The sequence below is a fragment of the Mirounga leonina genome, unplaced genomic scaffold (assembly GCF_011800145.1).
Source record: "Mirounga leonina isolate KUSES-001 unplaced genomic scaffold, KU_Mleo_1.0 Mir_201, whole genome shotgun sequence".
Taxonomy (NCBI): domain Eukaryota; kingdom Metazoa; phylum Chordata; class Mammalia; order Carnivora; family Phocidae; genus Mirounga; species Mirounga leonina.
This window is the reverse complement of record NW_023270504.1, coordinates 31957542-31983599: the sequence shown is the minus strand read 5'-3', so window position 1 is coordinate 31983599 and position 26058 is coordinate 31957542. Positions and strand designations below refer to the sequence as shown.

The 26058-nt window shown below is 43.4% G+C and overlaps 2 protein-coding genes and 1 non-coding gene across 16 annotated transcripts in view; 2 read left to right on the top strand and 1 right to left on the bottom strand.

Annotated features, from left to right (window-relative positions):
- The window catches only part of BID (BH3 interacting domain death agonist), a 42736-nt gene extending 34181 nt beyond the window's left edge, over positions 1-8555 (top strand). For both annotated transcript variants that reach the window (XM_035028588.1, XM_035028589.1), the window contains 3 exons: positions 3590-3729; positions 5973-6185; positions 8388-8555. In XM_035028588.1, coding sequence (XP_034884479.1) covers positions 3590-3729; positions 5973-6185; positions 8388-8399 — 365 coding nt within the window. In that variant the 3' untranslated portion in view covers positions 8400-8555. The remainder of the gene's footprint in view (positions 1-3589; positions 3730-5972; positions 6186-8387) is intronic.
- BCL2L13 (BCL2 like 13) overlaps positions 4667-26058 on the bottom strand; it is a 101962-nt gene continuing 80570 nt past the window's right edge. For 6 of the 13 annotated variants that reach the window (XM_035028571.1, XM_035028572.1, XM_035028573.1 and 3 more), the window contains 2 exons: positions 21355-21504; positions 17832-20614 (listed from right to left, as the gene is read on the bottom strand). In XM_035028571.1, coding sequence (XP_034884462.1) covers positions 19796-20614; positions 21355-21504 — 969 coding nt within the window. In that variant the 3' untranslated portion in view covers positions 17832-19795. Of the gene's footprint in view, positions 4873-17831; positions 20615-21354; positions 21505-24120; positions 24177-26058 lie in introns of those variants that run through there. The other 7 variants (XM_035028574.1, XM_035028578.1, XM_035028579.1 and 4 more) reach the window with 5 other exon arrangements.
- Positions 22134-22206, top strand: TRNAK-CUU. Its single transcript has one exon. It is a non-coding gene; the product is annotated as a tRNA-Lys (tRNA).

Sequence of the window (26058 nt, the reverse complement as noted above, 5' to 3'; positions counted from 1 at the left end):
AGTCTCAGTCCATCGTAGATGTTTGTGTCATATGGTGGTTTGATCTGTACCTGTTGACTCTAGTGGAACAGGCCGGAGTTTCTAATTAGTTGAAAACCACTCAGTTTCTTTATGATGACTCTTTGAATCTGTATAGTACCTTACACTTTTATGTGTGTCGTGGCGGGATTATCTACAACATGCCTAGGGCATTGAAGTATTCTGAACCTAATTTCCAGATGAGGACACTGAGGCCCAGAGACGGGTAAATGATGAACCCCAAATCAAATAGCGACTGGGCACAGTAAGAGTCAGGCTTGGGGCCAGGCCTCTCTTCTCGAGCTGGGCTCTCTTCCATTGTGCTCCCATGATATGTCCTCCCAGCATGTCATGGTTTCCAGACTTCACCTCTCCTCACCCACATCCCTGTGCTACCTCTTCCAACTTTACTTTTTACTTCTGTGCCGTTGGTGCAGCCTCCACAGATGGAGGCCATCCTGAGCTGAAGGCTGAGGGAGCAGGGCTGGGAAGCATGTTGAGAATTAGCCTCTTCTAGATTCTGGGTACATGGGAATTCCACGAGGAACATTTTCAAAATGCACAGTCCTTGGGCCCGACTCCAGCTGTCTGCACCAGCGTGTTCTAGGGTGGAAGACTCCCAGGTGTTTATGAGGTATATGCCCTGGTTAGGATCAGTGCCTTAAAAGCCTAAGGTGACTCTGAAGACCTGGAGCCAGGCCTCCCAACCTAGCCGAGAGTGGAGTCAAATCCTCCTGCCTCCACGGAAATCTCCTGGCATACAAGATTGCACTGCCCTCTGGTGGCCACGGGGGGGACCAACAGCTGATCCAGCTTTGGACCTCCAGCTTTATCTTAATTTGGGTGGGTGGGGTATGGCAGGAGTTCCCCCACGAGCCAGGGTGTGCCAAAGACTTTCTGTGCTTTAGAATCCAGCCACCGCATCTTCTGGGTGGCCCTTAAACTTGAGTAAGAGCAACTGGTCCTCTTAGGGAGGGGATGGTGGGGCAGGAATGGCTTGGCTGTCAGAAGCTGCTGCAGGGCTAACTGCAGCCACAGGCTGCACCCTGAGCTGTCCTTTGCTCTTCTACACCATTACTTGCCCTTAGACTGCAAAGCCTGGCTTGACTGAAATGTCATTTGAAAAAGTGATTATGGGGCTGTACACCACACCTCACCTCTGGTAGAAAACTGGCCTGTAGGTTAAGTACCTGCCCCAGGTACTTAATAGAGTAGAATAGAGGCTCTGTATACCACAGTTCCGTTGGTGAATTCATTTACTCAGCTGGATACTGACTGAATCTGCCAGGACTCCTGAAGTTTGCTGGAACCAAGTGAAAAAGCTCAGAGAAATCCGTGAGGCAGCCAGTACAGCGGGAGCTCCGGAGAGGCTGGTGCTCTGAGGGGCCAGGAGAGACTGCATGGCTGTAACTGCACTTGAGCTGGCCTGTGGAGGAAGGGGCACACTTTGGCTCTTTGGGAGCTGGTAAGAGGCAATGGCAACGGCGTACGCAAACACTTGCAGGTGGAAAGCCTGGGGCCTGTTAAAGGTAGTGTGAATAGTTGGGTTTGGCTAGCGAGTTTGGAGGGAATAGTGCAAGTTAAGGTCCAAGGTGTTTTGAGGCCTGGTTGCAACTTGTCACTTCAGCAGGTGTGAGCCCATGAAGGAGTAGAGAAGTGACTTCCTAGCCAGACTCCATGGGTCATGGTCAAGACCACCGTGGGGCAGGTGAAACGCTGAGGGCACAGAATTTAAGAAGGCGCCCTCCCCAGGGTCACAGCAGTACCCCCAACCCCCTCAAAGCCTCTTTCACTCTTGCACCTCAGTGCCTCGCTGGCCACAGCATATCGTGGAGAGTGGGGAAGGGCCTGGAGAGCAGTGAGGGGGCTCGGAGCTTGCCGTCATGATCCAGATGAGAGCTGATGGAGAACCCACATCCGGGTGGTGGCGCTGGTGACACTAGGACAGACAGGTGTGTCTGCGCTCTGAGATAAGATGTGACCACTGCTTGAGGATGGCTGCAAGCATTGCGGAGATGGAGATTTCTGTCCTGGGTAAATAAGAAGCCAGAGGGAAGGTGCAAACACAGAAGAAATACAAGATTTAATGGGAGAAATAACGGTAGCTGGCATTTATTGAGTAGTTATAGGGGCAGGGACAGGATTCGTTCATTGACTTGTTCATTGTACAGTTGTTGATCGAGCTCCTGTGTGCCTTGCCTTTTCAGTGCTGCATGTTTGACAGTAAACAAAACATTTAAAAATCAGAGCTCTTGAAATAAGTCAAACAGAGAAAGACATGTATCGGGCGCCTGGGTGGCTCAGTTGGTTAAGCGACTGCCTTCGGCTCAGGTCATGATCCCGGGGTCCTGGGATCGAGTCCCGCATCGGGCTCCCTGCTCTGCGGGGAGCCTGCTTCTCCCTCTCCCACTCCCCCTGCTTGTGTTCCCTCTCTCACTGTGTCTCTCTCTGTCAAATAAATAAAAAATCTTAAAAAAAAAAAAAAAAAAAGAAAGACATGTATCATATGACCTCACTGATAGGAGGAATTCTTAATCTCAGGAAACAAACTGAGGGTTGCTGGAGTGGGGGGTGGGGTGGGAGGGATGGGGTGCCTGGGTGATAGACACTGGGGAGGGTATGTGCTCTGGTAAGCGCTGTGAATTTTGCAAGACTGTTGAATCTCAGATCTGTACCTCTGAAACAAATAATGCAATATATGTTAAGAAAAAAAAAAAAGAAGATAGCAGGAGAGGAAGAATGAAGGGGGGGAAAGCGGGGGGGGTAGACAAACCATGAGAGACGATGGACTCTGAAAAACAAACTGAGGGTTCTAGAGGGGAGGGGGGTGGGAGGATGGGTTAGCCTGGTGATGGGTATTGAGGAGGGCACGTTCTGCATGGAGCACTGGGTGTTATGCACAAACAATGAATCATGGAACACTACATCTAAAACTAATGATGTAATGTATGGGGATTAACATAACAATAAAAAAAATTAAAAAAAAATCAGAGCTCTTAGGAAGCTTACCTTCTGGCAAGGGAGTCAGACAAAGAACACTGACAGATAAATGGTGTAGTAGTGAGTGTTGAGGGAGGAAAAGAGAGGGCAGGGGGAGGGCAGGTGACAGGGCAAGCAGGGGTGTTGATCTCTCTGGCACACGTGCGGCCCTAATTCTGGCTGCGGCGGAGCCCCCGCCCTAACAGCTTCTTAGGCCGACACCTGTTACGTGATGGTGTAGAGCTGGCAGCCGGGAAGGTTGCCATCAGATTCATGCCACAGATGCCCTGGCATCACTGTCCTTTTCACAGACAAATGTTGACTGTGTGTGGGGAGGGGCCTGCTTCTCCAAATTTTCTGCTCACTTAGACCCTTTCCTGACCCCAGCCCTCCGCCCCGGCTGCTCTCAACTGCAGTTCTACCAGCATAGAGCACATGCTCAGCGAGCCCTCTGTGGTGAGCGGTGCAAACGGGCTGGCTCTCTTCCAAAGCAGAGTCCCTTCCTTTTTCTGGTACGGGGTGGAGTGGGAGGGGTCAGACAGGGCCATCGTCTGAATCTGCTGTGTCTCTGTGCCCCTGCCTGAACATTTAGATTCTCAGGGTCAAGAAGAAATCATCCAGGATATCGCCAGGCAGCTCGCCGTAATAGGGGACAATATGGATCGCAGCATCCACCCAGGACTGGTGAATAACCTGGCAATGCAGTTTATGAATGTGAACCTGTCAGAAGAAGTAAGTGAGAAAATCCACCACTGCCTTTTCTGGGTTAGTCAGGAAGTGTGAGAACTTTTTTCAGTGGTCAGTTTTTTTAAAATTTTAATTCCAGTGTAGTTAATGCAGTCTTATATTAGTTTCAGGTGTATAATACAGTGATTCAGTAGTTCTGTATATTACTCAGTGCACATCAAGAGAAGTTTGCTCTTAATCTCCTTCACCTATTTCACCCATCCCCCACCCACTTCCCCTCTGGTAACCAGCAGTTTGTTCTCTATAGTAAGTCTGTTTTTCAGTTTGTCTCTTTTTTCCCTTTGTTCGTTTGTTTTGCTTCTTAAATTCCACATATGAGTGAAATCATAGTTATTTGTCTTTCTTTGACTGACTTATTTCACTTAGCATAATACTCTACTCTGTAGCTCCATCCATGTTGTTGCAGATGACAAGAATTTATTCTACTTTAAAATGGCTGAATAATATTCCATTGTGTATATACCACATCTTCTTTATCCATTCATCAATTGATGGACACTTGGGCTGCTTCCATAGTTTGGCTATTGTAGATAATGCTGCTATAAACATAGAGTGCATGTATCCCTTCGATTAGTGTTTTTGTATTCTTTGGGTAAATATGCAGTAGTGCAATTACTGGGTCACAGGGTAGTTCTATTTTTAATTTTTTTGAGGAACCTCCATACTGTTTTCCAGAGTGGCTGCACCAGTTTGCATTCCCACCAACAGTGCACAAGGGTTCCTTTTTCTCTACATCCTCACCAACATCTGTTGTTTCCTGTGTTGCTGATTTTAGTCATTCTGACAGGTGTGAGGTGATATCTCATTGTAGTTTTGATTTGCATTTCCCTGATGATGAGTGATGATGAGCATCTTTTCACGTGTCTGTTGGCCATCTGTATGTCGTCTTTGGAGAAATGTCTGTTCGTGTCTTCTGCCCATTTTTTAATTGGATTGTTTGTTTTTTAGGGTTGTAGAAGTTCCTTATATATTTTGCATACTAATCTTTTATCAGTTATCTCATATGCAAATGTCTTTTCCCATTCAGTAGGTTGTCTTTTAGTTTTCTGTTGTTAATTAAACCATCGAGGTCTGTCCTCTGTCTCCTCTCAGACCAGTGTCCAGTGAGGTGACTCAATTCATGACTGCCTACAAAAGAATTGGAAATAGAATCATAGCATGGTTAATTGTATTTCAGAATTAACTTGACATTTAGGAAACTTGAACCTTAAGTCAGAGTCAAGATTTTGGATACAAAAGCCTCTAAACAGATTAATAAAATGTATATGACTCTTCCAGAAAGAACTTATTCTTTCTTCAGTTGAATAAAAATGTAAGTAGAGAATGTCAAGTCACAAGAAAAGTGACATTTTATTTAGCCTGCTACTCTTACTTCATGGTTATAATCAATATACAGATACTAACAGAATTTCTAACCCTTGCCGGGTACCATAAAGTACTCTATCCTCTCTGAAGAAATGTAGTGGGAGGGAGAACTGCCCCAAGGCTGTCAAATCTATGTCTACAGGAGTTCAGAGGAGAGAAGGGTTCCATCCTTTGACTACCACCTGAAAATGCAAATGCTCCTCTCTACATAGAAATGTATTCATCCCCCAAGGTTCAGTCAGCCAGGTCAGCCTCCTGCCTGTAAGCAGGTCTCTCTACTCCAGGGATCTCTCCCTGTCTGGAGTTCTCCAGCAGCTGTCATAGACATGGTCATGTTCTGCCTCAGGACCTCTCCCACAATGTTAACTGAACTTTGCATCTGAGTTGATGAACTTGAAGGTCCTTTCAGGTCTAATGGTCTGTGGGGTGCCTCTCCCATGTAGGCTAGGCAAGAAGGGCACATTTAGGCCCCCTTTCATCTCTTTCCCTGGAGCTAGGTCTGCACCAGTAAGAGATCTAAGACATCTTGGGTAGTTAACTAATTCTTGACTTTAAGTGTCTTAGAGGTAGGGAAGGACTCGGGCTTCTTCAGTTCCATTGTCTAAAGTGAACACACAGGCTCAAGAAAAATGTGTTTGGTGAATGAGTGTCCAGCTGCAGGGAGTGAGCTCAGTCTCCCCTTTCCATTGTCTCTCAAAATTAAATAATTTCTCATTCTGTCCTCCAACCTCCTCAGCTGTTTAGTAAGTTCCTCCCTATGAAATGAAAGCTGCTTTCTACTTAACATTGGAGGACTGTTTTCCTTTCAGAGGGCAGAATATTAGTAAACTCAGTTTTGTGTGACCCTGTTTTCACCCATGCAGGACAGAAGGAGGTACCTCGTCACTGCGCTGGAGCGGATCATGCAGACTTACCCTACAGACATGGAGGAGGAGAAGACCATGCTGATGTTGGCCATGCTCTTGGCCAAAAAGGTGGCCGATCACACACCATCCTTGCTCCGTGATGTCTTTCGCACAACAGTGAACTTTATTAACCAGAACCTATTCACCTATGTGAGGAACTTAGTCAGAAATGTAAGAACCAGTGATGTCAGCTCCATGGTGTTTCACTAAATCCTCTTGGTCTCTGCCTGGTCCCTCTAAGGTCTGGAAACCCAGCAGAACTCTCTGCTGCAGGGCTTCTTTCATTCTTTCTCCCTGTGCTTAGGGACCTTCTTGCTTGGTTTTGCCTCTGTGACAAAGTTGTGTTGTAGAAGGTGGTGATGAGCACCTAATGCCCTTTTGAGCTCCATCAACGTTATTTTTAAGACAGGGGCACCTGGGTGGCTCAGTCCTGGGATCAAGCCCCGCATCGGGCTCCCAGCTCAGCAGGAAGCCTGCTTCTCCCTCTCCCACTCCCCCTGCTTGGGTTCCCTCTCTAGCTGTGTCTCTCTCTGTCAAATAAATAAATAAAATCTTAAAAAAAAAAAAAAAAGACACGCTACTATGAGAGCATACTTTATACTACACTATTGCTAGAATCAGAGTAGGATGGTGTAGGTAGGTGTGTGGAGCATGAAAGAAAGTGGCAGGAGTATCCCCAGCGGAGCTTCTTCCATCTGCTCTCACCCTCACCTGGTCACAAACATTAAGTATAATTTACATTTTCTTTTTAAGATTTTATTTGAGAGAGTGAGCACAAGTTGGGAGGGAGGGGCAGAGGGAGAAGCAGGCTCCCCACTGATCAGGGAGCCGGACGTGGGGCTCAATCCCAGGACCCTGGGATTTTGACCTGAGCTGAAGGCAGAGGCTTAACTGACTGAGCCACCAGGTGCCCCATAATTTACATTTAAAAACATACTTACCATGGGACACCTGGGTGGTTCAGTCGGTTAAGTGTCTGCCTTCAGCTCAGGTCACGATCCCAGGGTCCTGGGATCGAGTCCCGCATCGGGCTCCCTGCTCCGCGGGGAGCCTGCTTCTCCCTCTGCCTCTGCCTCTCTCTCTCTCTCTCTATCTCTCATGAATAAATGGATAAAATCTTTAAAAAATAAATAAATAAATAAATAAAAATAAAAACATACTTACCATAAAAGGATGTTGGGGAGAGAGACCAAAATAGTCAAAAGGGGGGAAAACTATCTAAAATCTTCCCCATAAAACCTGTCCAAGATATTAAAAATAACAGTTCTTCATGATGCTGCCCAAGAAGAGCCAGATAGCCCTCAAAGTCTGTTGTTTCACTTTAACTGGAAATTAAGTTGATGTATCTTATCTGTAAATTTGAAAGTATTAGTGAATGTTTGGGATTTTACGTGTCAGAGGCATTACCCAGGCATCTAACCCTGTTAATATTTACTGATAGGTCTCAACGCCTTTTTTCTCTGTCTGCCATGGTCTTCATTTGTGCCAGCACTTTTTAAAAAAAAATTTTTTTGAGAGAGAGAGCGAGCACACGCAAGTTGCGGGGAGGGGCAGAGGGAGAGGAAGAATCTTAAGCAGGCTCCATGCCCAGTGCAGAGCCTGATGCAGGGCTTGATCTCACGACCCTGAGATCATGACTTCAGCTGAAATCAAGAGTTGGATGCCTAACGGACTAAGCCACCCAGGTGCCCCATTCCAGCATTTTAAAACAGGAGAATGAATATAAATCTTGACTCAAGTATATTAAACCAAGCTGAATTGTTGGAAGAAGGTAAGCCTGAGAAAGTTCCTGGACAGCTTTCACCAACAACCATCTAAAGGGGGAATAAGTGGGCAGATGTCAGTAGCAATTTCTATTAACAGCTTGCCAAATATTGAAGGGATGAGGGGCGCCAGGGTGGCTCAGTCAGTTAAGCATCTGCCTTCAGCTCAGGTCATGTTCTTGGGGTCCTGGGATGGAGCCCCGTGTCAGGCTCTCTGCTCAATGGGGAGTCTGCTTCTCCCTCTGCCCCTCCCCCAACTCGTCCTCTCTCTCTCTCTCTCAAATAAATAAAAGCTAAAAAAAGAAGTACTGAGGGAATGAAACAATCTTCATTCCTCAGACCCACTAAGGTGCTTCTTGGCACCATAAGTGGCTCAACAGATGTGAAGATCCCGATCTCAGCACCTGGAAAGCCTGTGTTTTTGTGGTTGCTCCCGTGTAGCAAGAAGGAGGATGCAGGGATCTAAGGATAACAGGACTCCAGAGAGTGTGTTTTTTGCATAAACGCCAGCTTCACTTCTATCGATTGTGGCACCAGAGTCCTTAAGAATTGAATCCTGGTTTGTGAATTAGACTGGTTAATTCTGGCTATTTTTCTTTTCTCGCTGTAGGAGATGGACTGAGTGGACACCTCTGCCAAGGCACGACTGGTTAGAACTTGATACGGTGACGACAGTCCAGCTGCCTGCCGCTGAGCTGGAGCCATGGCATTTAAACAAAGCTCGTAGGAAAGATAGGCTGAGATCATAGCTATTTATTTCTATTGTGAAGATGATGTTCTAAGCCGGTGATCCGTTTAGACATCTTTACATTAACATACTTGAAAGAAAATGTCAACTTGCACATATTTGAGTTTCATACCATCTTCTAAATCTACTACACATTGGGCCCTTATCTTATTTCTTGTACTTCACTTGAAAATTAAAGAACAGATTGTAAGGCAGAAGAAAAAAACAATGTTTTTTTGTTTAAAAAAACCCCAACTTTACTGTTTATTAAAGTGCAACCTTGGGGCATGGTCTTACAGCAGGCAAGATCATGTTTGAGGAGAGCAAGGACTGGAGACGGATGCACATACCCTCACAAATGAAAAACTCCTTTCAAAATAGGGAGCATAAAAACCAAACAGTACAAGAGGTTCTGGACTAAAGTTCTCTATTCAATGGGAAAATCAGGCCTCAGAACATGCGATTTTTTTTTTCAACTTGATGTCCTTTTATTGAGTCAGGGAGACCACAGGCAATTAAAAGGTGTGGTGGGATTTAAGGGCCCAAGTCAACCACAGTCTCCAAAATCAGGTAACTCCATGCATTTTTTTCTTTCCAAGAAGTCAGAGCTTTAATAAAAATGTTAGCCTGATGGGATACCAGAGGCTACTGCATACATCCCATGGAGAAATAGGTTAATAATCGTACGTATTCATTTTCCTCCCGTATCCCTCAGCTGATCTTGCCCAAGAAGCTATATCTAAAGAAAACAGGCTTTCTAGGCATAAAAGATGAAAGAACAGTTAGATTTTTAAAAATTCCAACGCTTGAGGTGGTTCCCTTTCTTAGGGACACAGAATGCAAGTGATACCAAAATAAGTCATTTCGGAAGTGCCAGAATAAACCAGGGAGAGCTTACATTTAGAGTGCAACAGGGATGCCTGGGTGGCTCAGTCGTTAAGCGTCTGCCTTCAGCTCAGGTCATGATCCCAGGGTCCTGGGATCGAGCCCCGCATCGGGCTCCCTCCTCGGCAGGAAGCCTGCTTCTCCCTCTCCCACTCCCCCTGCTTGTGTTCCCTCTCTCACTGTCTCCCTCTCTGTCAAATAAATAAAATCTTAAAAAACAAAAAACAGTGCAACATTGGTCTCTTGTTCCTGGCAATAAGTGTTTCCTAGCATTCTGTTTAAAAGTATGATGGCAGATGCTGGGTTCACATCACACATGGTACTGTTTCACTTAACCAGTTGTTACTGTGAATATGATACTTTCTTGTTACCAAAAACACTTTTCTGTTCCTTGAGAGTTTAATCAGAAAGGAAAAATGAGGGATGCCTGGGTGGCTCAATCAGTTAAACGTCTGCCTTCGGCTCAGGTCATGATCCCCCAGGGTCTTGGGATCAAGCCCCGCATCGGGCTCCCTGCTCAGTGGTGAGTCTGCTTCTCCCTCTCACTCTCCCTCTGTTCTCTCACTCTCTCTCAAATAAATAAAATCTTAAAAAAAAAAAAAAATGCGTTCAGCATTAAATACATACTGTACTGGGTGCCTGGGTGGCTCAGTCGTTAAGCATCTGCCTTCGGCTCAGGTCATGATCCCAGGGTCCTGGAATCGAGTCCCACATCGGGCTCCCTGCTCGGCGGGGAGTCTGCTTCTCCCTCTGACCTTCCCCCCTCTCATACTCTCTCTCTCTCTCAAATAAATAAAACCTTCAAGAAAAAAAAGAGAAAATCTCTTCTTTAACTCTCTTAAAAAAAGATTTATTTTTCTTTGTGTATGTTATACTTCATTTAAAATTGACATTTAAAAAATTGTACATGTAGGGGCACCTGACTGTCTCAGTTGGTAGAACATGTGACTCTTGATCTCAGGGTTGTAAATTCAAGCCCCATGCTGGATGTAGAGATTACTTAAAAATAAAATCTTTTAATGAGCACCTGGGTAGCTCAGTCGGTTGAGTGCCCAACTCTTGATTTCAGCTCCAGTCATATATCTCAGGGTTGTGGGATTGAGCCCTGGGTCAAGCTCCTTGATCAACAGGGAGTTGCTGGAGATTCTCTCTCTTTCTCTCTGCCCCTCCTCCCCTCAAATAAATAAATCTTAAAAAAACAAAAGTCCTTGGGGCCCCTGGATGGCTCAGCCAGTTAAGCGTCTGCCTTCGGTTTAGGTCATGATCTCAGGGTTCTGGGATCAAGCCCAATGTCAGGCTCCCTGCTCAGCAGGGAGTCAGCTTGTCTTTCTCTCTCTCTCTTTCCCTCTGCCCCTGCCCTGCTTCGTGCACGCACTCTCTCTCTCTCAAAGTAAAAATCCTTTTTAAAAAAAGAGTGCGTGCTCTTAACCCTCATATCTATCACCACATTAAAGAAATCCTAAATATTAAAAAATAAATAAGTAAATAAGAAATAAAAAATTAAAATCTTTAAGGGGTGCCTGGCTGGCTCAGTCAGAAGAGCATGTGACTCTTGATCTCAAGGTCATGAGTTCAAGTCCCACGTTGGGCATGGAACCTACTTAAAAATAAACTTTAAAAAAAATAAAATCTTTTTAAAAAATTGTACATGCCACAGGAACAAGAGAGTAATTAAATCTATGTGACACAGATGAGGAAGATCATAGAGAAAGCAACATTTGAGCTGGTTTTTCTGGGATGAGATGGTATTTACAAGCAGAGAAGGTAAGAGAGAACCATTCTAAGGAAAGGTGAAAAAGCTAAAACACATGGTATGTGATAAGCAGCAAGTCTGCTCATGTAATGGTACCGAACATATGAGGGAAGGTGGGACAAGGTATTGGATGCAAAGTTGGCTGAGGCTCACTTAAAGGTCATATATGCCATGAAAAGGAGTTTGTGTTCCGTTTATAAATCCATAAAGACAATATATTTTTGTATGAACTACAATTTGATCAGGAAAGCACAACCATGATGATGGATATGGTATCAGACATTAATTACAGGGATTAAACTATCTAATTGTGGGAGCTACTGAAGAGTCTTTGGAAAGCTATTGCCTCTGCATCTGGAGGGGAGCTTGAAACTGCTATAGATCAGTGTGTGTTATAGTCAAGAACTTACATGAAGTAGGGACGAACAAAGACAAACTGAAACCCCTAAGGCCACGTGGAACCAGTGAGGACAAATTGAATTCTATGTTCTCTCTCACTGCCTCTAAAGTCAATGACATTGGATGGCCTTCAGAACAAAACGGTACCAGTCTTCATGGAGCTGAACTCATGCCTGACCTAAGACTCAGGAAAGTAGGTCAAGGTGCTACTCCATGCCTGGTACCCTTCAGAGATGCTTCACTCCTACCTGCCAAATCTCACATAAATTCTTACGGTCAACCCTAATTTAGAACAATACAAGGAAGGGAATGCTGGGAGATAGAGTTGTAGCTTCTCTAAGAATAATGACCCAATACAAATTCACCAATATTATTCTAATTTTTACTTTTTTATTTTTTTGAGAGAGAGAGTAAGGGAGCACGAGTGGGGGGCAGAGGGAGAGGGAGAAGTAGGCTTCCCGCGGAGCAGGGAGCCCAATGTGGGGCTCAATCCCAGGACCCTGAGATCATGACCTGAGCAGAAGACAGACACTTAACCTACTGAGCCATTCAGGTACCGCATTCTAATTTTTACTTTTAGAGTGACCAGAGTTTATTCCAGAAATATACAGAAAGGTGAACATTAAAAAATCTAACATAGGGCGCCTATGACCAAGAGTCAGACGCTTAACCAACTGTGCCACCCAGGCACCCCAAAACTACAAACTTTTAGAAGGTATGACAGTCTTAACTAATGCAACTAGATTAAAGAAAATGAATGAGATATAAGAATCAGAAAAGAGGGGCGCCTGGGTGGCTCAGTTGTTAAGCGTCTGCCTTTGGCTCAGGTCATGATCCCAGGGTCCTGGGATCGAGCCCCGCATCGGGCTCCCTGCTCTGCAGGAAGCCTGCTTCTCCCTCTCCCACTCCCCCTGCTTGTGTTCCTGCTCTCGCTATGTCTCTCTCTGTCAAAAAAATAAATAAAATCTTAAAAAAAAAAAAATACATACCGTACTAGGGCTGGATCACAACCTGGTTATCTGCAATATGTTTTAGATACTAAAAGCTGTGCAGTATGAAGACCACCATTTGGAAATCTTCCAGTAATGCCGTTATGAAAGAACTTTTTTTTGGAAGGATTCATAGTACGGTGGACACAAATCGAATCACATACATACTCATCCACACATGTATCGAAGTGTTCAGATTCTCACTAGGGACAGAGACTTTCTTCCAAAAGGAACAATTTAAATACAAATAGTCAACTCTAATGGAAGAGAAAAGGGCTCTAAAACAATCCCAGATTCTCATAATACTTAGGAACAGCACCTTCACCTGCCATTGTTTTGCTTAACAGTAGGCCACCATTTTAATGCAGCTTATATACACATTTTGGTGTACATTTTTTTTCAGGCCAAGTTAGGCTTTCTCAGCCATAAAGCAAAATTATCACCTCTTTTTCCCAAGCCAGCATCATGAACAGTCCACTGTATCAAAAACAAGTGTTCCAGTCTTGGGCACATCCCAGCCACAATGACTCAGGCATATCCTGGAAGTTGGTGGATTTTACGCTGGGAACATAATCCTCATGGATATGATCGAAAAGATTTTTTTTCTCTTTTATTTATTTATTTGAGACAGAGAGAATGAGAGAGAGAGAGAGCACATGAGAGGGGGGAGGGTCAGAGGGAGAAGCAGGCTCCCCGCCGAGCAGGGAGCCCGATGCGGGACTCGATCCAGGGACTCCAGGATCATGACCTGAGCCGAAGGCAGTCGCCCAACCAACTGAGCCACCCAGGCGCCCCAAAATTTTTAATTCAATGTTTTTCATCCTGGTTTTTTAAATATTTGAATTAAGTGATGGAAATTCCTTGGTTAAAGAGAAACAGCTTTCTTCTCCAGGAGATGCTTGGCATATCTGAAAGTCAGATGGACTATGTGGTCTATTCAGAAGGTTAAATCATTCCTGATCTCACCATGCAGGATCCAGCACGGACTGCGGAGATGCTCGGGACTGCCTTAAAGGGTCACAGCGCCAGAGTCTGCTTTTATTTCCTAACAATTTCATTGCTGACTGGAAACCTGAATAGGGAGTGTCCTTTGGATGTTATGATCATGTTTTCAGAACCTGAGGGCAAAGCAAGTGTGTACTTACGAAGACCACAAAATTATCTGCAATGATCCCTCTCCAAGGTCAAGGGCATGAGGTTACCATATGAATAGAAAGAGGAGTCCATCAATTATCTTCAGATCTCACTTTATTTCAATTTCCAATGTGTTCTCCCCAACACACTGCTTCTAACAGAAAGCACAATTCATAGATTTGAATTTTGTTCCTTTTCCCTGATGAAGAGTAGACTGGACGAAAGGCAGATTACCAGGAGGGAAAAGGAGGAGCGAGAATAACCCACATAAATGAGCAAATCAGAGCTGTTAGTGAGGAGAGCTAATGGAAATTCATACAGAAAAAGGAAATACATGCATTTAAGTGAAATGCTTATGTTAATTACCAAAATTACCATTTAATTCCAGTAATTTTGAGGAGATGAGAACATTAGAACCAATAATAAATTGAACTCGGTCAAGGAACGAGGTAGGAAGAGGCACTTTTAATGTGAAGGAAAAGAGAAATGGAAGACTAGGTAGGACAGCAGGAAAAACACAGGTCTAGGAAAAATATTCTATCTTTTGGTGCTGGCCAAGGACCAATCTATATAATACAATTGTCTTGCTAGAAACCAGGAACCAAGTTATTCCAGACTCTGTAATAGGAAAAATTGTACTTCAACTTCCTTTTATTCCTGGAACAAACTTAGTAAACGATGTCAAAACTTTTATTCATAATACACCAATTAGCCAATTTCTCCTAGTGGTGCAACATTACTATAAAATTTCCCCTAAGAAGGTGAGAAGGGCGCAAGGATCACCTTAAGCCAGCTGCTACTTTTTAACTTATTACAAGGCCTTGCAAATATCCCTGAGAACATTTCCAACCTGAGCGAGCGATTGGAGCAGCTGCCTGGCTAGAACTATTGCAGTGTAAACATAAACATGTAGAGAACACTACTGGTTTTAATTCACAGGAACATGGCAAGCCAGGCAGAGGCTAGTCTTGTGTAAATAGAGGAAGACGGGATGTATTAATATTTTAGTTACACGACCGACCGTTTCCATTCTCTGGAGCTGTATATATGAGGTAACTAAGAAATAGTGGTTAAATTTCAAGAAATGGGTGTTCTATAGCCAAGGCTACTATTAACTTTACATTCCCCAGTGTGCTGTGGAATAGAACAGAAAATTTTTCACTGGAAGGTCACCTGGTGTCAGCTTCTGAGCCAGATGTGCCTGTGGTGCTGCCTGACCAGCTGTCTTGAGTTGGCGACCTCTTGGGTGTTGAGAGGCCAAGCAACGCCTAGAAGTACCCCACTTCACGACTCCTGGCATGGGCAGGGGAAAAGGAAAATAACGAACAGACTGAGGGAGAGAAAGTGTCAAGGTGCTGCCTTCAGATCATTTGAAGATTCCTGTGTCAGACTGCTTTACCCTCGTTTACAAGCAGAAAGACATACTATCGGACACATTAGCTGAAAATGCTAATGCAAGATCTGTACCAGCAGTAACCGCTAATTCTTTAGCCATAAGGTACCTCATTCAGTATTTAAGGGGAAAACATCTGGTAGAGTCAGAAGTTGGGAATAACCCTGGACATAACCTTCAAACATGCTCAGTACTTAGGACTCGACCATATGGAACCATCATACAAATCAAGAAAAATCTCCCTTCAGTCGGGTGAGCTTGGCCGCCCTAGTGCAGTGTATGATTGGCGCAACCATTTGTGGGGAGCCTACCAATCCTGCTTGGCAGGGTCACAAAAATGGTAAAAACAGAAAAGCACTAGACTTGGAGTCAGAAAAACTATCACCCTTGCTTTTGCCTCTCCCATGCTAGAAGACCTTTGAAAAGTCATTAAACTCTGAGGTTTCTTCACTCTGTAAACTGGGGATAAGGAATACAAATATGAATTACAACTGTGAAGATGGACTAAGGTATGTAAGGGCGCTCTAGAACAATCCCTAGCAAGCTAAATGTTCAACTATTATTTGTTAAAATGACCCACACTTTTTAAGGAAAAAGATATTCTAATACAGAAAAAAATATGCACCCTAAACTCAAACCCATCTCACAGTCGAACCTCCTAAGTGATGAATGGAGTAACAGGAGGAGGTTAACACTAATGGCAGATCTCAGTCCTCCAGAAAAGAAAGCTTCTAGTACTGTGTTGCTGAGGCTTTAAATGAGATAGGGTAGTGCCCCCTTATCCTCGCCAGTGGATGACTGAAACTGCAGATAGTACCGAGCCCTCTCTATGACTTTTTCTCTACATCCATCCCTGTGGTAAAGTTTAATTTATAAATTAGGCACGGTAGAGATCAAAACAACAATAAAATAGAACAATTATTATAATAATATACTGTAATGAGTTATGTGAATGTGGTCTCTCCCTCTCAGAATATCTTCTTGTACTGATACTCACCCTCGTCATGATGGAAGATGCTAAGGTGCCTATGCGATGAGCTGAAGGGAGGTGAATGACCAGGCACTGTGAGAGGCATTAGGCTACTACCGACCCTCTGAGGATCCATCAGAAAGAGGACCATCTGCTCCTGGACCGCGGCGCACCGCGGGTAACTGAGCCACAGGAAATGAAGCTGCAGACAAAGGGACTACTGTCATGCTTGTGAGGAAATTGGTTCAGAGGCCAGAAACTGTTTCTATAAAGCAACCAAATAGTCGACAGGCTCTCTGTGAAACATGATCACCACCTCAAGTTCTTTGAAAGATAAATTTCTGTAAAAAGACCTCAGAAATTAAAAGAAAGGACAAAAATCTTATCTAGAGTACCTTTTATTTCTAAAAAGCATCTCTTAAAATAATTTCAAAATTCTGTGCATATGACACTTGTCCATGTCATGCCGTTAGGGAAAAAAGGCAAGGATCAGGCATTACTTTTGTATTATTATTAGAATTAGCACAAAGGCTGTGGACATTAATTTCCACAAGAAATTAATGGTAGCTGTGGTTCAAAAAACCCCGTCTCCGGGCTCACTGTTTATTCCCCCAGGACAAACCCAGGGAGCTGCTGCATTTGATAGAGGAGATGGTAAGAAACACAGGCGAGGGCAGGTGTCAAGGAGGCCTTTGTGTAGTCAGTGTGTGAACCAGCTGGCCAACAGTTGCTTTTTGGTTTCTAGAAAGCTTTCTGGAGGACAGTGATGATCACAAGAGTCCCCTAAGGCACACTGTAGATACTGACTGACTTCTTTGGGCCCAGAATTATTATTATTTTAATACAGAGAGGATAAAATAGCATTCTTTAATTCTGGTATTTTTCTCAAGAAATCTTCACTGGCTTTTTGACAAGTTTTCAGAAATCATTACATACACTAAAGCAATTAAGAATTCTAGAGGACTTACACAAACTTTTCCTGAATAGTTCAAAGAATGAGGAACGATAAATGGTGATATTTTTAATTCCACACTTGAGCTCCATAAACAAGTTGGATTTATTCTGAATCTGCCTTTTACTTTAGATTCAGATGTAATATAAGTTAGGAGGGGGAGAAGAAATGGCCTACTACCAGCGCCATCAAAAAAGAGGGAGGTGGGAGGTTGAGAAATAACCTTTTTTTTTTTTCATAGCAAAAGTAGCTGCTGTAAGAAGCAGTCCTTACTAGGGTACTCCCTTCCACTGCCAGAGGCAGAGGATAAGGAAGTAAAGAAGGAATGGGGTGGGGCGCCTGGGTGGCTCAGTTGGTTGAGCGACTGCCTTCGGCTCAGGTCATGATCCTGGAGTCCCGGGATCGAGTCCCGCATCGGGCTCCCTGCTGGGCAGGGAGTCTGCTTCTCCCTCTGACCCTCCTCCCTCTCATGCTCTCTGTCTCTCATTCTCTCTGTCTCAAATTAAAAAAAAAAAAAAAAAAAATCTTAAAAAAAAATAAATAAATAAAGAAGGAATGGGGACACTGACATGTTCCTATTACTCGGAACTAACAATGAATCACTCTAGAGAAAGCCAATGGAAAAGAATATTAACCATTACCCAGGAAGATAAAATGCGCTGGATCACTTTGGGTTAATGTTCAACAGATGGGATGATAAACCGCACGTGGCAGCTCCTTCTGTGGAGAACACAGACCCAAATATCCTAAGCCACAGATGGCCTTTTAGTAGCTCCAAAATGAACCTGGCTTCTCTTAGTACTTAAATGTGTCTTAGCTAATGGATTTGAGGATCCAGAGTTTAAAAGTGTGAACATTGGAAGGAAAAAATTTTATTATAAAAGAAAAAAAAATCAAGATAGCTCACCAGTTTGCTCTTACCCTATGCAAACACAAAAGTAGCAATTAGAATACAGAGTAACCCAATGTCTGAGCCAACTGTCAGAGTCCAAGGAGGAAAATAATCTTTACTGCATTAATCCCATTTCCCCCCACTCACTTCTAGCTATCCTAATCAAAGTGCACCAAAACCCTTAAAAAATATCACTCCCTAAGACACTAAAACTCAGAACATAAAGACACATTGCATGATAAAACTGAACAGACAAACACACTTCAGACCTTTCCTCGACCAACTTTTAAATAGTATTGCTTTAGGGAGAAGATTTCATTTAAAAAAAATAAATTTAAAAAAGAAAGCACATTTAAAACATCAAGTTTTGGTGATCAGGATAGTAAAGTAATTTTATTACAAATTTCAGGATCTAAAAAGTAATTTGTTACATTTACTGAGATAAATCTGAGATGACCTGTATCAAGCATGTGTGTCCTGCATGGTGACACTGACCCTCACTCATGAAAAGACACAGTCCCACCCCCCCATTAGGGATGGGATCAGCCAGATGAAAGAAAGTTATGCTGATTCTCAACTAGCACATACTGATTAGAATCATTTTGGTTTATCACTCTGGCATTTGGACTGTAAAGAGTTCAGGGAAGAAGTCTTATTCTTGAACTCTGAAAGCCAAATTAGAATCTCAAGAAATTCAAGCTTCTCTTTTCCTACTTTTTATTTCAATGGTATTTAGGGAGATTTTCTGTATAACTCTTATTGAGTTATGATTCAATTGGTCTGTAAGCCCAAGTATGAAAATCCTTATCACATGGGAAGAGACCGCAGAGAGGCTGGTTGACCAGTAAGAAGACTGAGGCCAGATAAAGGGAAAACACACAGCCCAGATTATAGACAGTGACCATCCAGCAACAGAGATGCTGCCAGCAAGTAACCATAAGCTCAGAAGGGTGGCCACACACAAAAGGGCCAGAAGACACTCGTCCATCTAAGTCATCCTGCTTATAAATGAGACAAATACCGCTCTCTAGCCAGCTACTTGCCCTCGCATCCACAGGCAGGGAACCCTAGGTCTCTTTTATATTTATTTTTTTTAAGTTGACTAACGGCAACATCTTTACAAGGTGGAGCTGGAGAAGCATCAGGGACTTAACGGGTGCGGACCAAGCACTCTCCCATGGGGCCTTATAAAGCACCTGGGGGTGAAGAGGAGCCGTGTAGTACCTGAGAGGCAGCTGAGACATAGGGGAGAGCACCCTCATGCTACAGGACCGAGAAGGTGGGGAAGAAAAGAGGAGCCACAGAGGAATGGCTGCAAAACACAGCATGTTCACCAGGAAAGATGAAATTCCAGGGGCAGGAACAAATCAGTAGCTGAGGAGCCCACAGCTAAGCCCTTTTTTTGCCTGGGAATTTCTATCCCAGATTCTCCTAAATTAACCCTTTCCCTCTGGAGCTGTGGCTCTCCACGGGAACAATTTTGCCCCTGGAGGACATTTGGCAATGTCAGGAGACATTTCTGATTGTCACAACCGGGGGAAGGGTGCTACTTGTATTTAATGGGTAGAGGCCAGGGATCTTGCTAAACATCCTACAGTGCAAAGGACAGCCTCCTACAACGAAGAATTAATCATGATGTCATTAATGCCAAGGTTGAGAAACCCTGTTCTAGAGGGAGTGCCTGACGCATAAGATTCTGAATTTAGCAGGAGCCAAGGCCCTTGGAACTTAAAATCAGACAAACGTGAATGCTCTCTACCCGAAGCCCTACTATGTGGATCAATCTACTGCCTTGTTGAGCAGAAGTCCCCCATTATCCCAGAGTGTTCCACAAATGTCCAAATCAGCTGTTGGTGGTTCAAATTCAGTCAGTACAGCTAAAACCTGACATCTTTTTTGTTTTCTTTCTCTTCTGAAAAATCTGCTATTTCTTTCTCAGAGCCAGGGCGACCCCAACTGCCACTGCCAGCATGGCGATGGCGGCAGCCCCTCCAAACAGCAGTATAGACTTGCCCTCAGACAGTGGGATGGCTTTCCCTTCTCCTGCAGGGGAGGGGCCTTCTCGAAGGCCCCCTCTCCTCACACGCATCTCCTCTTCACTCAGCAGTGTTGCTGTGGGTTCCAGTGCGGGGGTCACCTCCTCTTCCAGTTCAACAGATTCAACCGTTGCTGCTTTTGTCTTCAGCAAGTTCTCTTCTTCAGCAAGTTCAATGAACGAAGACGTAGCAGGGCTGACTGTCTCCACTGTCATCACTTCTGTGTCGGGCTCCCTCATCTCCAGCAAGGAAGCAGCAGTGATATGTGGAAGCAAGGGAGCTGGTGCTTCCGGGAGCGCCTCCCGCAGCTCCTTGGTTGGCAGGATGACAGATGCCACGGCAGCCTCTTCCACGCTTTCAGGAATTTCTTCTTTCTCCACATGCACAATGTCAGAATTAGAAGAGTTGTTCTCGCTCTTCTCTCCAGCCCCGTTGCTATCTAAGCTTTTGACTTCTTCAGGATCCATTGCAATCTGCTGCCAGGACTCAGGACCTAGGGACACTGGGAGGCTTTCTGTGTGCCAACTCTGACTAGCTGACAGTGAAACAGGTAAGCTCTCTGACTGCCAAGAAGTAGTCACAGTAGGAGACTCTGGAGGACTGACTTGTCCAGAGTTGTCACTGGGCAGGATATAAATGTCATTGCTATCTTCGGCAACAATTCCAGGGTATTCCTCCTCCTCTGATTCAAGGTTAAAGACAGTGCCCTAGAAAAGGAGGAGAGTCAATACAAAGAATGGTAAATACATTTAAAGTAAATATAAATCTTGGATGCCTGGGTGGCTCAGTCTGGTTAAGCATCTGCCTTTGGCTCAGGTCACGATCCCAGGGTCCTGGGATCAAGCCCTGCACTGGGCTCCCTGCTCAGCGGGGAGCCTGTTTGTCCCTCTCCCTCTGCCTGCTGCTCCTCCTGCTTGTGCTCTCTCTCTCTGATAAATAAATAAATAAATAAAAAAAAAAAAAAAAAAATATATATATATATATAAATACATATATAAACATGCATATATATCTGGGGGTGCCTAAATCGGCTAAGCACCCGACTCTTGGTTTTGGCTCAGGTCGTGATCTCGGTGGTAGGACCAAGCCCTGCATCGGGCTCCATGCTCAGCACAGAGTCTGCTTGAGATTCTCTCCCTCTGCCCCTCCTGCTTGTGCGTGCTCTCTCTCTCTCAAACAAATATTTTAAAAAATAAATATAAATCTGGAAAAAAATTCTTTCCTAAACTGAAGTTCTAGAAATAAATACATTGTCTAAGCCTACGTAGTTTCTGAATTTAAGAATTTCCATGTAAACCACTGTAGAGGAAGAATTTTTAACAACATCGTCCTTTGACCAGTTTCCTTGAAGCTAAAAAACCAAAATTTGATTTTTATATTTAATTCAATGTATGTATATTTGATGCAATAATTAATGTAAAACAGCAGAGAAAACAAAGACAAGAACCTTGCTCTTGAGGAATTTCTCACTTAGTAGGGCAGTGCTATCCTGCAGTCCAAGTGCTAGTAAGAGTTCAGATGGGGAGATGCTGACTTCTTTTGGTGAAGGCTGCAGCAGGCAGGGAGATGACAGAGCTTCCTGGAGCATTTTAGCTATCTGAAGGATGGGTCAGGTTCCATGGTGAAAGCATGTACAAGACACGCCACCAGCAAAAGCCACAGAAATAACAAAGAGGGGAATAGTAAGTCACCCAGTTTAAGGAGTGCACAGTGTACATGAAGAATAGAAGTTCAGTTGGGAAAGGGACCCTGGAAAACCTGACAGAGAGCTAAGAAATATGGACATGATTCAATACGAAGTGGTTAGTCAGTGGAGTCTTTCAGCTCCACAATGGCAGTCACAGCTCCGCTTTAAAATTATGTGAGAGCAGTGGCTACAAGGAAGCCAAAAATGCAAGACTCGTCCTTCTCTCTTTAGGAAGACTCTTTACACCAAAGTAATAAAGATAAACAAAGCCAGTCTTTGTTTTCACACGTAGCAGTTTAGTTTAACAGGACCCAGCATGTGCTTGTGGCCTATTAGGTACCATGTTAGGCACCAGCATTATAAGGAAGAATGAGATGAGACTCCATTTCTGTTCTTAAAAAATTCACTGTCTAGATGTGAAGACTGACATATGAATAACTAATTTCAATAGGATACAGAAAGCTTTAAGACAGGTATATACACAGGACGGTAGGGGAGTCCAGAGGTTACAATGTGATCAGAAAAGCAGGAAGAGAGGCACCTAGCTGGCTCAGTTGGTAGAGCATGCGACTCTTAATCGTGAGGTCATGAGTTCAAGCCCCATGCTGGGTGTGGAGCCTACTTTAAAAAAATAAATAAAATATTAAAAAAAAAAAAAAAAAAGGCAGGAGGGCGCCTGGGTAGCTCAGTCATTAAGCGTCTGCCTTCGGCTCAGGTCATGATCCCAGGGTCCTGGGATCGAGCCCCACATCGGGCTCCCTGCTCTGTGGGAAGCCTGCTTCTCCCTCTCCCACTCCCCCTGCTTGTGTTCCCTCTCTTGCTGTCTCTCTCTGTCAAATAAATAAATAAAATCTTTAAAAAAATGGCAGGAAGAGAACCAATGGAGTGTAATGTTCATAAAGACCTAATGAAAGCTTTACAAAATGTCTGGATGACACTCGGACATGCTACGGAGAGTCTGAATAGGATTATGTAAAACAAATTAATTCCTATTTTATTTTGTGATTATAGCTGTTATTCTATGAAATAGAATAATTTTTCTATTTGAAGACCAAATAATTTGGTCTTCAATCAAGACCAAAAATTTTCTGTATACATTAAGACTCTAATATAAATCAATAGTCCCTCTATCAGCCCCACATAAAAGGAAACCAGAAAAACAACTGAACAAGTAACATGATCATAATGTCAATATTCTAACTGCCCCACATTTCACCTCAACCCTTGCTTTAATCTCTTGAAGAAGTCCTAGAGGTCATCAGGGATAGTCCATGGATGAATATAAGCAGAGAGACAAAATAGTAATTAAAAATACAATATTTGTAGGAAAAAAGAACTGGTTTGAACCCCAGCTCCACAGTAAATCTGAATGCTTTGCCTAACCATTTAAACCTCAATTTCTTCATAAAAGGAAGATGACTGGCAAGGTTGTTACAAAAATTAGATACAGTATTTATAGTGCTTAGCATAGCCCCTTGTACCTAGTAAGCAATCAATAAATTAGGCTGTGTTTTCATTATCATTGTTTTGGTTGCCGTTGTTTTTGTTGATGTCGTGGTGGAACAAAGAGCTACTCTAAAACACCACCTAGCCTAAAAAAAAAAATTTTTTTTTTTAAAGATTTTATTTATTCATTTGAGAGAAAGAGAGACAGAGAGAGCATAAGCAGGGGGAGAGGCAGAGGGAGAGGGAGAAGCAGACTCCCCACTGAGCTAGGAGCCCGACGTGGGGCTTGATCCCTGGACCTGGAGATCATGACCTGAGCTGAAGGCAGACACTTGCCTAGCCATCTGAGCCACCCAGACGCCCCCCAACCAAAAAAATTTTTTTAAAAGATTTTATTTATGTATTTGAAAGAGAGACAGAGATAGCGACAGAGAGCACTGGTCAGGGAGGGAGAGGGAGAAGCAGGCTTCCCGCTGAGCAGGACCCGGGATCAGGACCTGAGCCGAAGGCAGAGGCTTAACTGACTGCGCCACCCAGGTGCCCCTAGACTATAAATTTTTAAAACTGAAAGCAATTTGGGACGCCTGGGTGGCTCAGTTGGTTAAGTGACTGCCTTCGGCTCAGGTCACGATCCTGGAGTCCCTGGATTGAGTCCCGCATCGGGCTCCCTGCTCGGCGAGGAGCCTGCTTCTCCCTCTAACCCTCCCCCCTCTCATGTACTCTCTCTCTCTCTCTCTCATAAAAAAAAAAAAAAAAAAACTGAAAGCAATTTGAAACAATACCCTTCCCTTGGATAGAAAAGGTAATTAACAAACTTCTTCCTCCTTCCTCATCTCTTCTAAATAGAGGTATCACAAAAGTAAAATCTCTCTTTACAATAGTATACGTTAAACCATTATATGGGTTATTTCTGGGATAGAACTGTAAGAAGTGTATTCTATACACTTTTTACAATGATCATGATTTAGTAAAAAAAAAAACTTTCAATTTTTTTTTTTTTAAGAATGTACATATAAATTGGGGTCTGCTACCTCCTAGGAACTTGAGATTAGTGGATATTCAACAGTCTCAACATGATCTGTGAAATAATTTGAGTCAGATGAAGAGAATCTCCTGCATTTCTTTTGTACAGGTCTCTAAAACAAAGGGCAGGGCATACCATTAGAAATTGGTGTTCTTTTAAAAAATCTTTTATTCGTTTTTTAGTATTGATATTTACATTCATAAAATTTACATAACCTAACATTCACCATTTTTAGGTGCGCAATTCAGTGGTTTTTAGTATATTCACGATGTGTGCAAACATCACCACTCTAATTCCTGAACATTTCCATCATCTCAAAGAGCAAGCTCCTGGCCAATCACTCCCAATTCCCCCACCTCCCTCCCCTGGGAAGTTCATATAAATGGAATCATACAGTATGTGGCCCTTCACGTCTAGGCTCTTCCACTGCACATAATGTTTTCAAGGCTCATCCATGCTGTAGTATGTATGGGTACTTCCTTTCTTTCTACGGCTTTGCAGTATTTTGTTGTATGGCTATACCACATTTTCTTTATTAATTCATCAGCTGGTTGACATTTGGGTTGTTTCCACCTTTTGGTGATTGTGAATATCCACAAAGTTTTTGTTTGAGCATATTGAGCACCTATTTCCAATTTTTTGAGGATATAGCTAGAAGTGAAATTGCTGGGTCATATAATTCTATGTTTAATTTATTGAGGAACTGCCAAACTATCTCCCAAAGCAACGGTACCGTTTTATATTCCTCCCAGCAATGTACAAGGGTTCCAATTTCTCCACATCCTAACACCTGTCACTGTCTGTTTTATTTTTTTATTTTTTAAAGATTTTATTTATTTATTTGACAGAGAGAGACTCAGCAAGAGAGGGAACACAAGCAGGGGGAGTAGGAGAGGGAGAAGCAGAGTCACCGCCGAGCAGGTAGCCCGATGCGGGGCTCGATCCCAGGACCCTGGGATCATGACCTGAGCCGAAGGCAGACGCTTAACAACTGAGCCACCCAGGCGCCCCTGTTTTATTTTTTTATTAGAACCATCCTACAGGGATGTGAAGTGATATCTTATTTTGGTCTTGATTTGTATTTCACTGATGACCAATGATACTGAACATCTTTTCATGTGCTTGGGGTCATGAGTTTGAGCCCCATGTTGGATGTAGAGACTACTAGAAAAAATTAAATAAATTTCCTGTGAAGTTGTATTTACCTACCTCTTTGCCAGAACACAATTCTTCTTTTTTTTAAGATTTTATTTATTTATTTGAGAGAGAGACAGCGAGAGCAGGAACACAAGCAGGGGGGGTGGGAGCGGGAGAAGCAGGCTTCCCGTGGAGCAGGGAGCCCGACACGGGGCTCGATCCCAGGTCGCTGGGATCATGACCTGAGCCGAAGGCAGACGCTTAACGACTGAGCCACCCAGGCGCCCCCAGAACACAATTCTAATTAGTCATGCAAATCCTCTACACTTGTTACAAAGGGATTTCTCTTTGCCAAATAATTTATACATGCAAAGGTTTATCTGTTTATTAAATCATCTCTTCAAGGAGCTCCATTGTGAAAACGAGAAATAAGGAATAATTTTACAAGGAGGGAAAAAGGTAGTAAAGTAGTAATAATATAAAGTAGCATGAAGTTCATAATTGTATTGACTTTGGTACACTTGTTTTATGTATTTGCTTTCTCAAAATCTCCAAGTGAGAAACTAAATATGGCTCAGCAGCTTTCAATCCTCTACCTTCAAGCTCTGCAAAGTAGTTAAAAAGAAGGGTAAGGAGGCCTTGCTGAAGCTTCAGTGTTAATTCATGGAAAGCAAACTACCAATGTCTTTCTGGATATAAAATAAGTATATGTTTTTATCTCATAGAGGGGAGTAGTTTCCCTGCACTCTTGCTGAGTTTGACAAAGATCTTGGTTTTACTGAAAAATGAATTCAACTTCCCCCACCCCCCAATATGGCAACTCTTAGACACCATTACTATAACTCAGAACAGAAGAG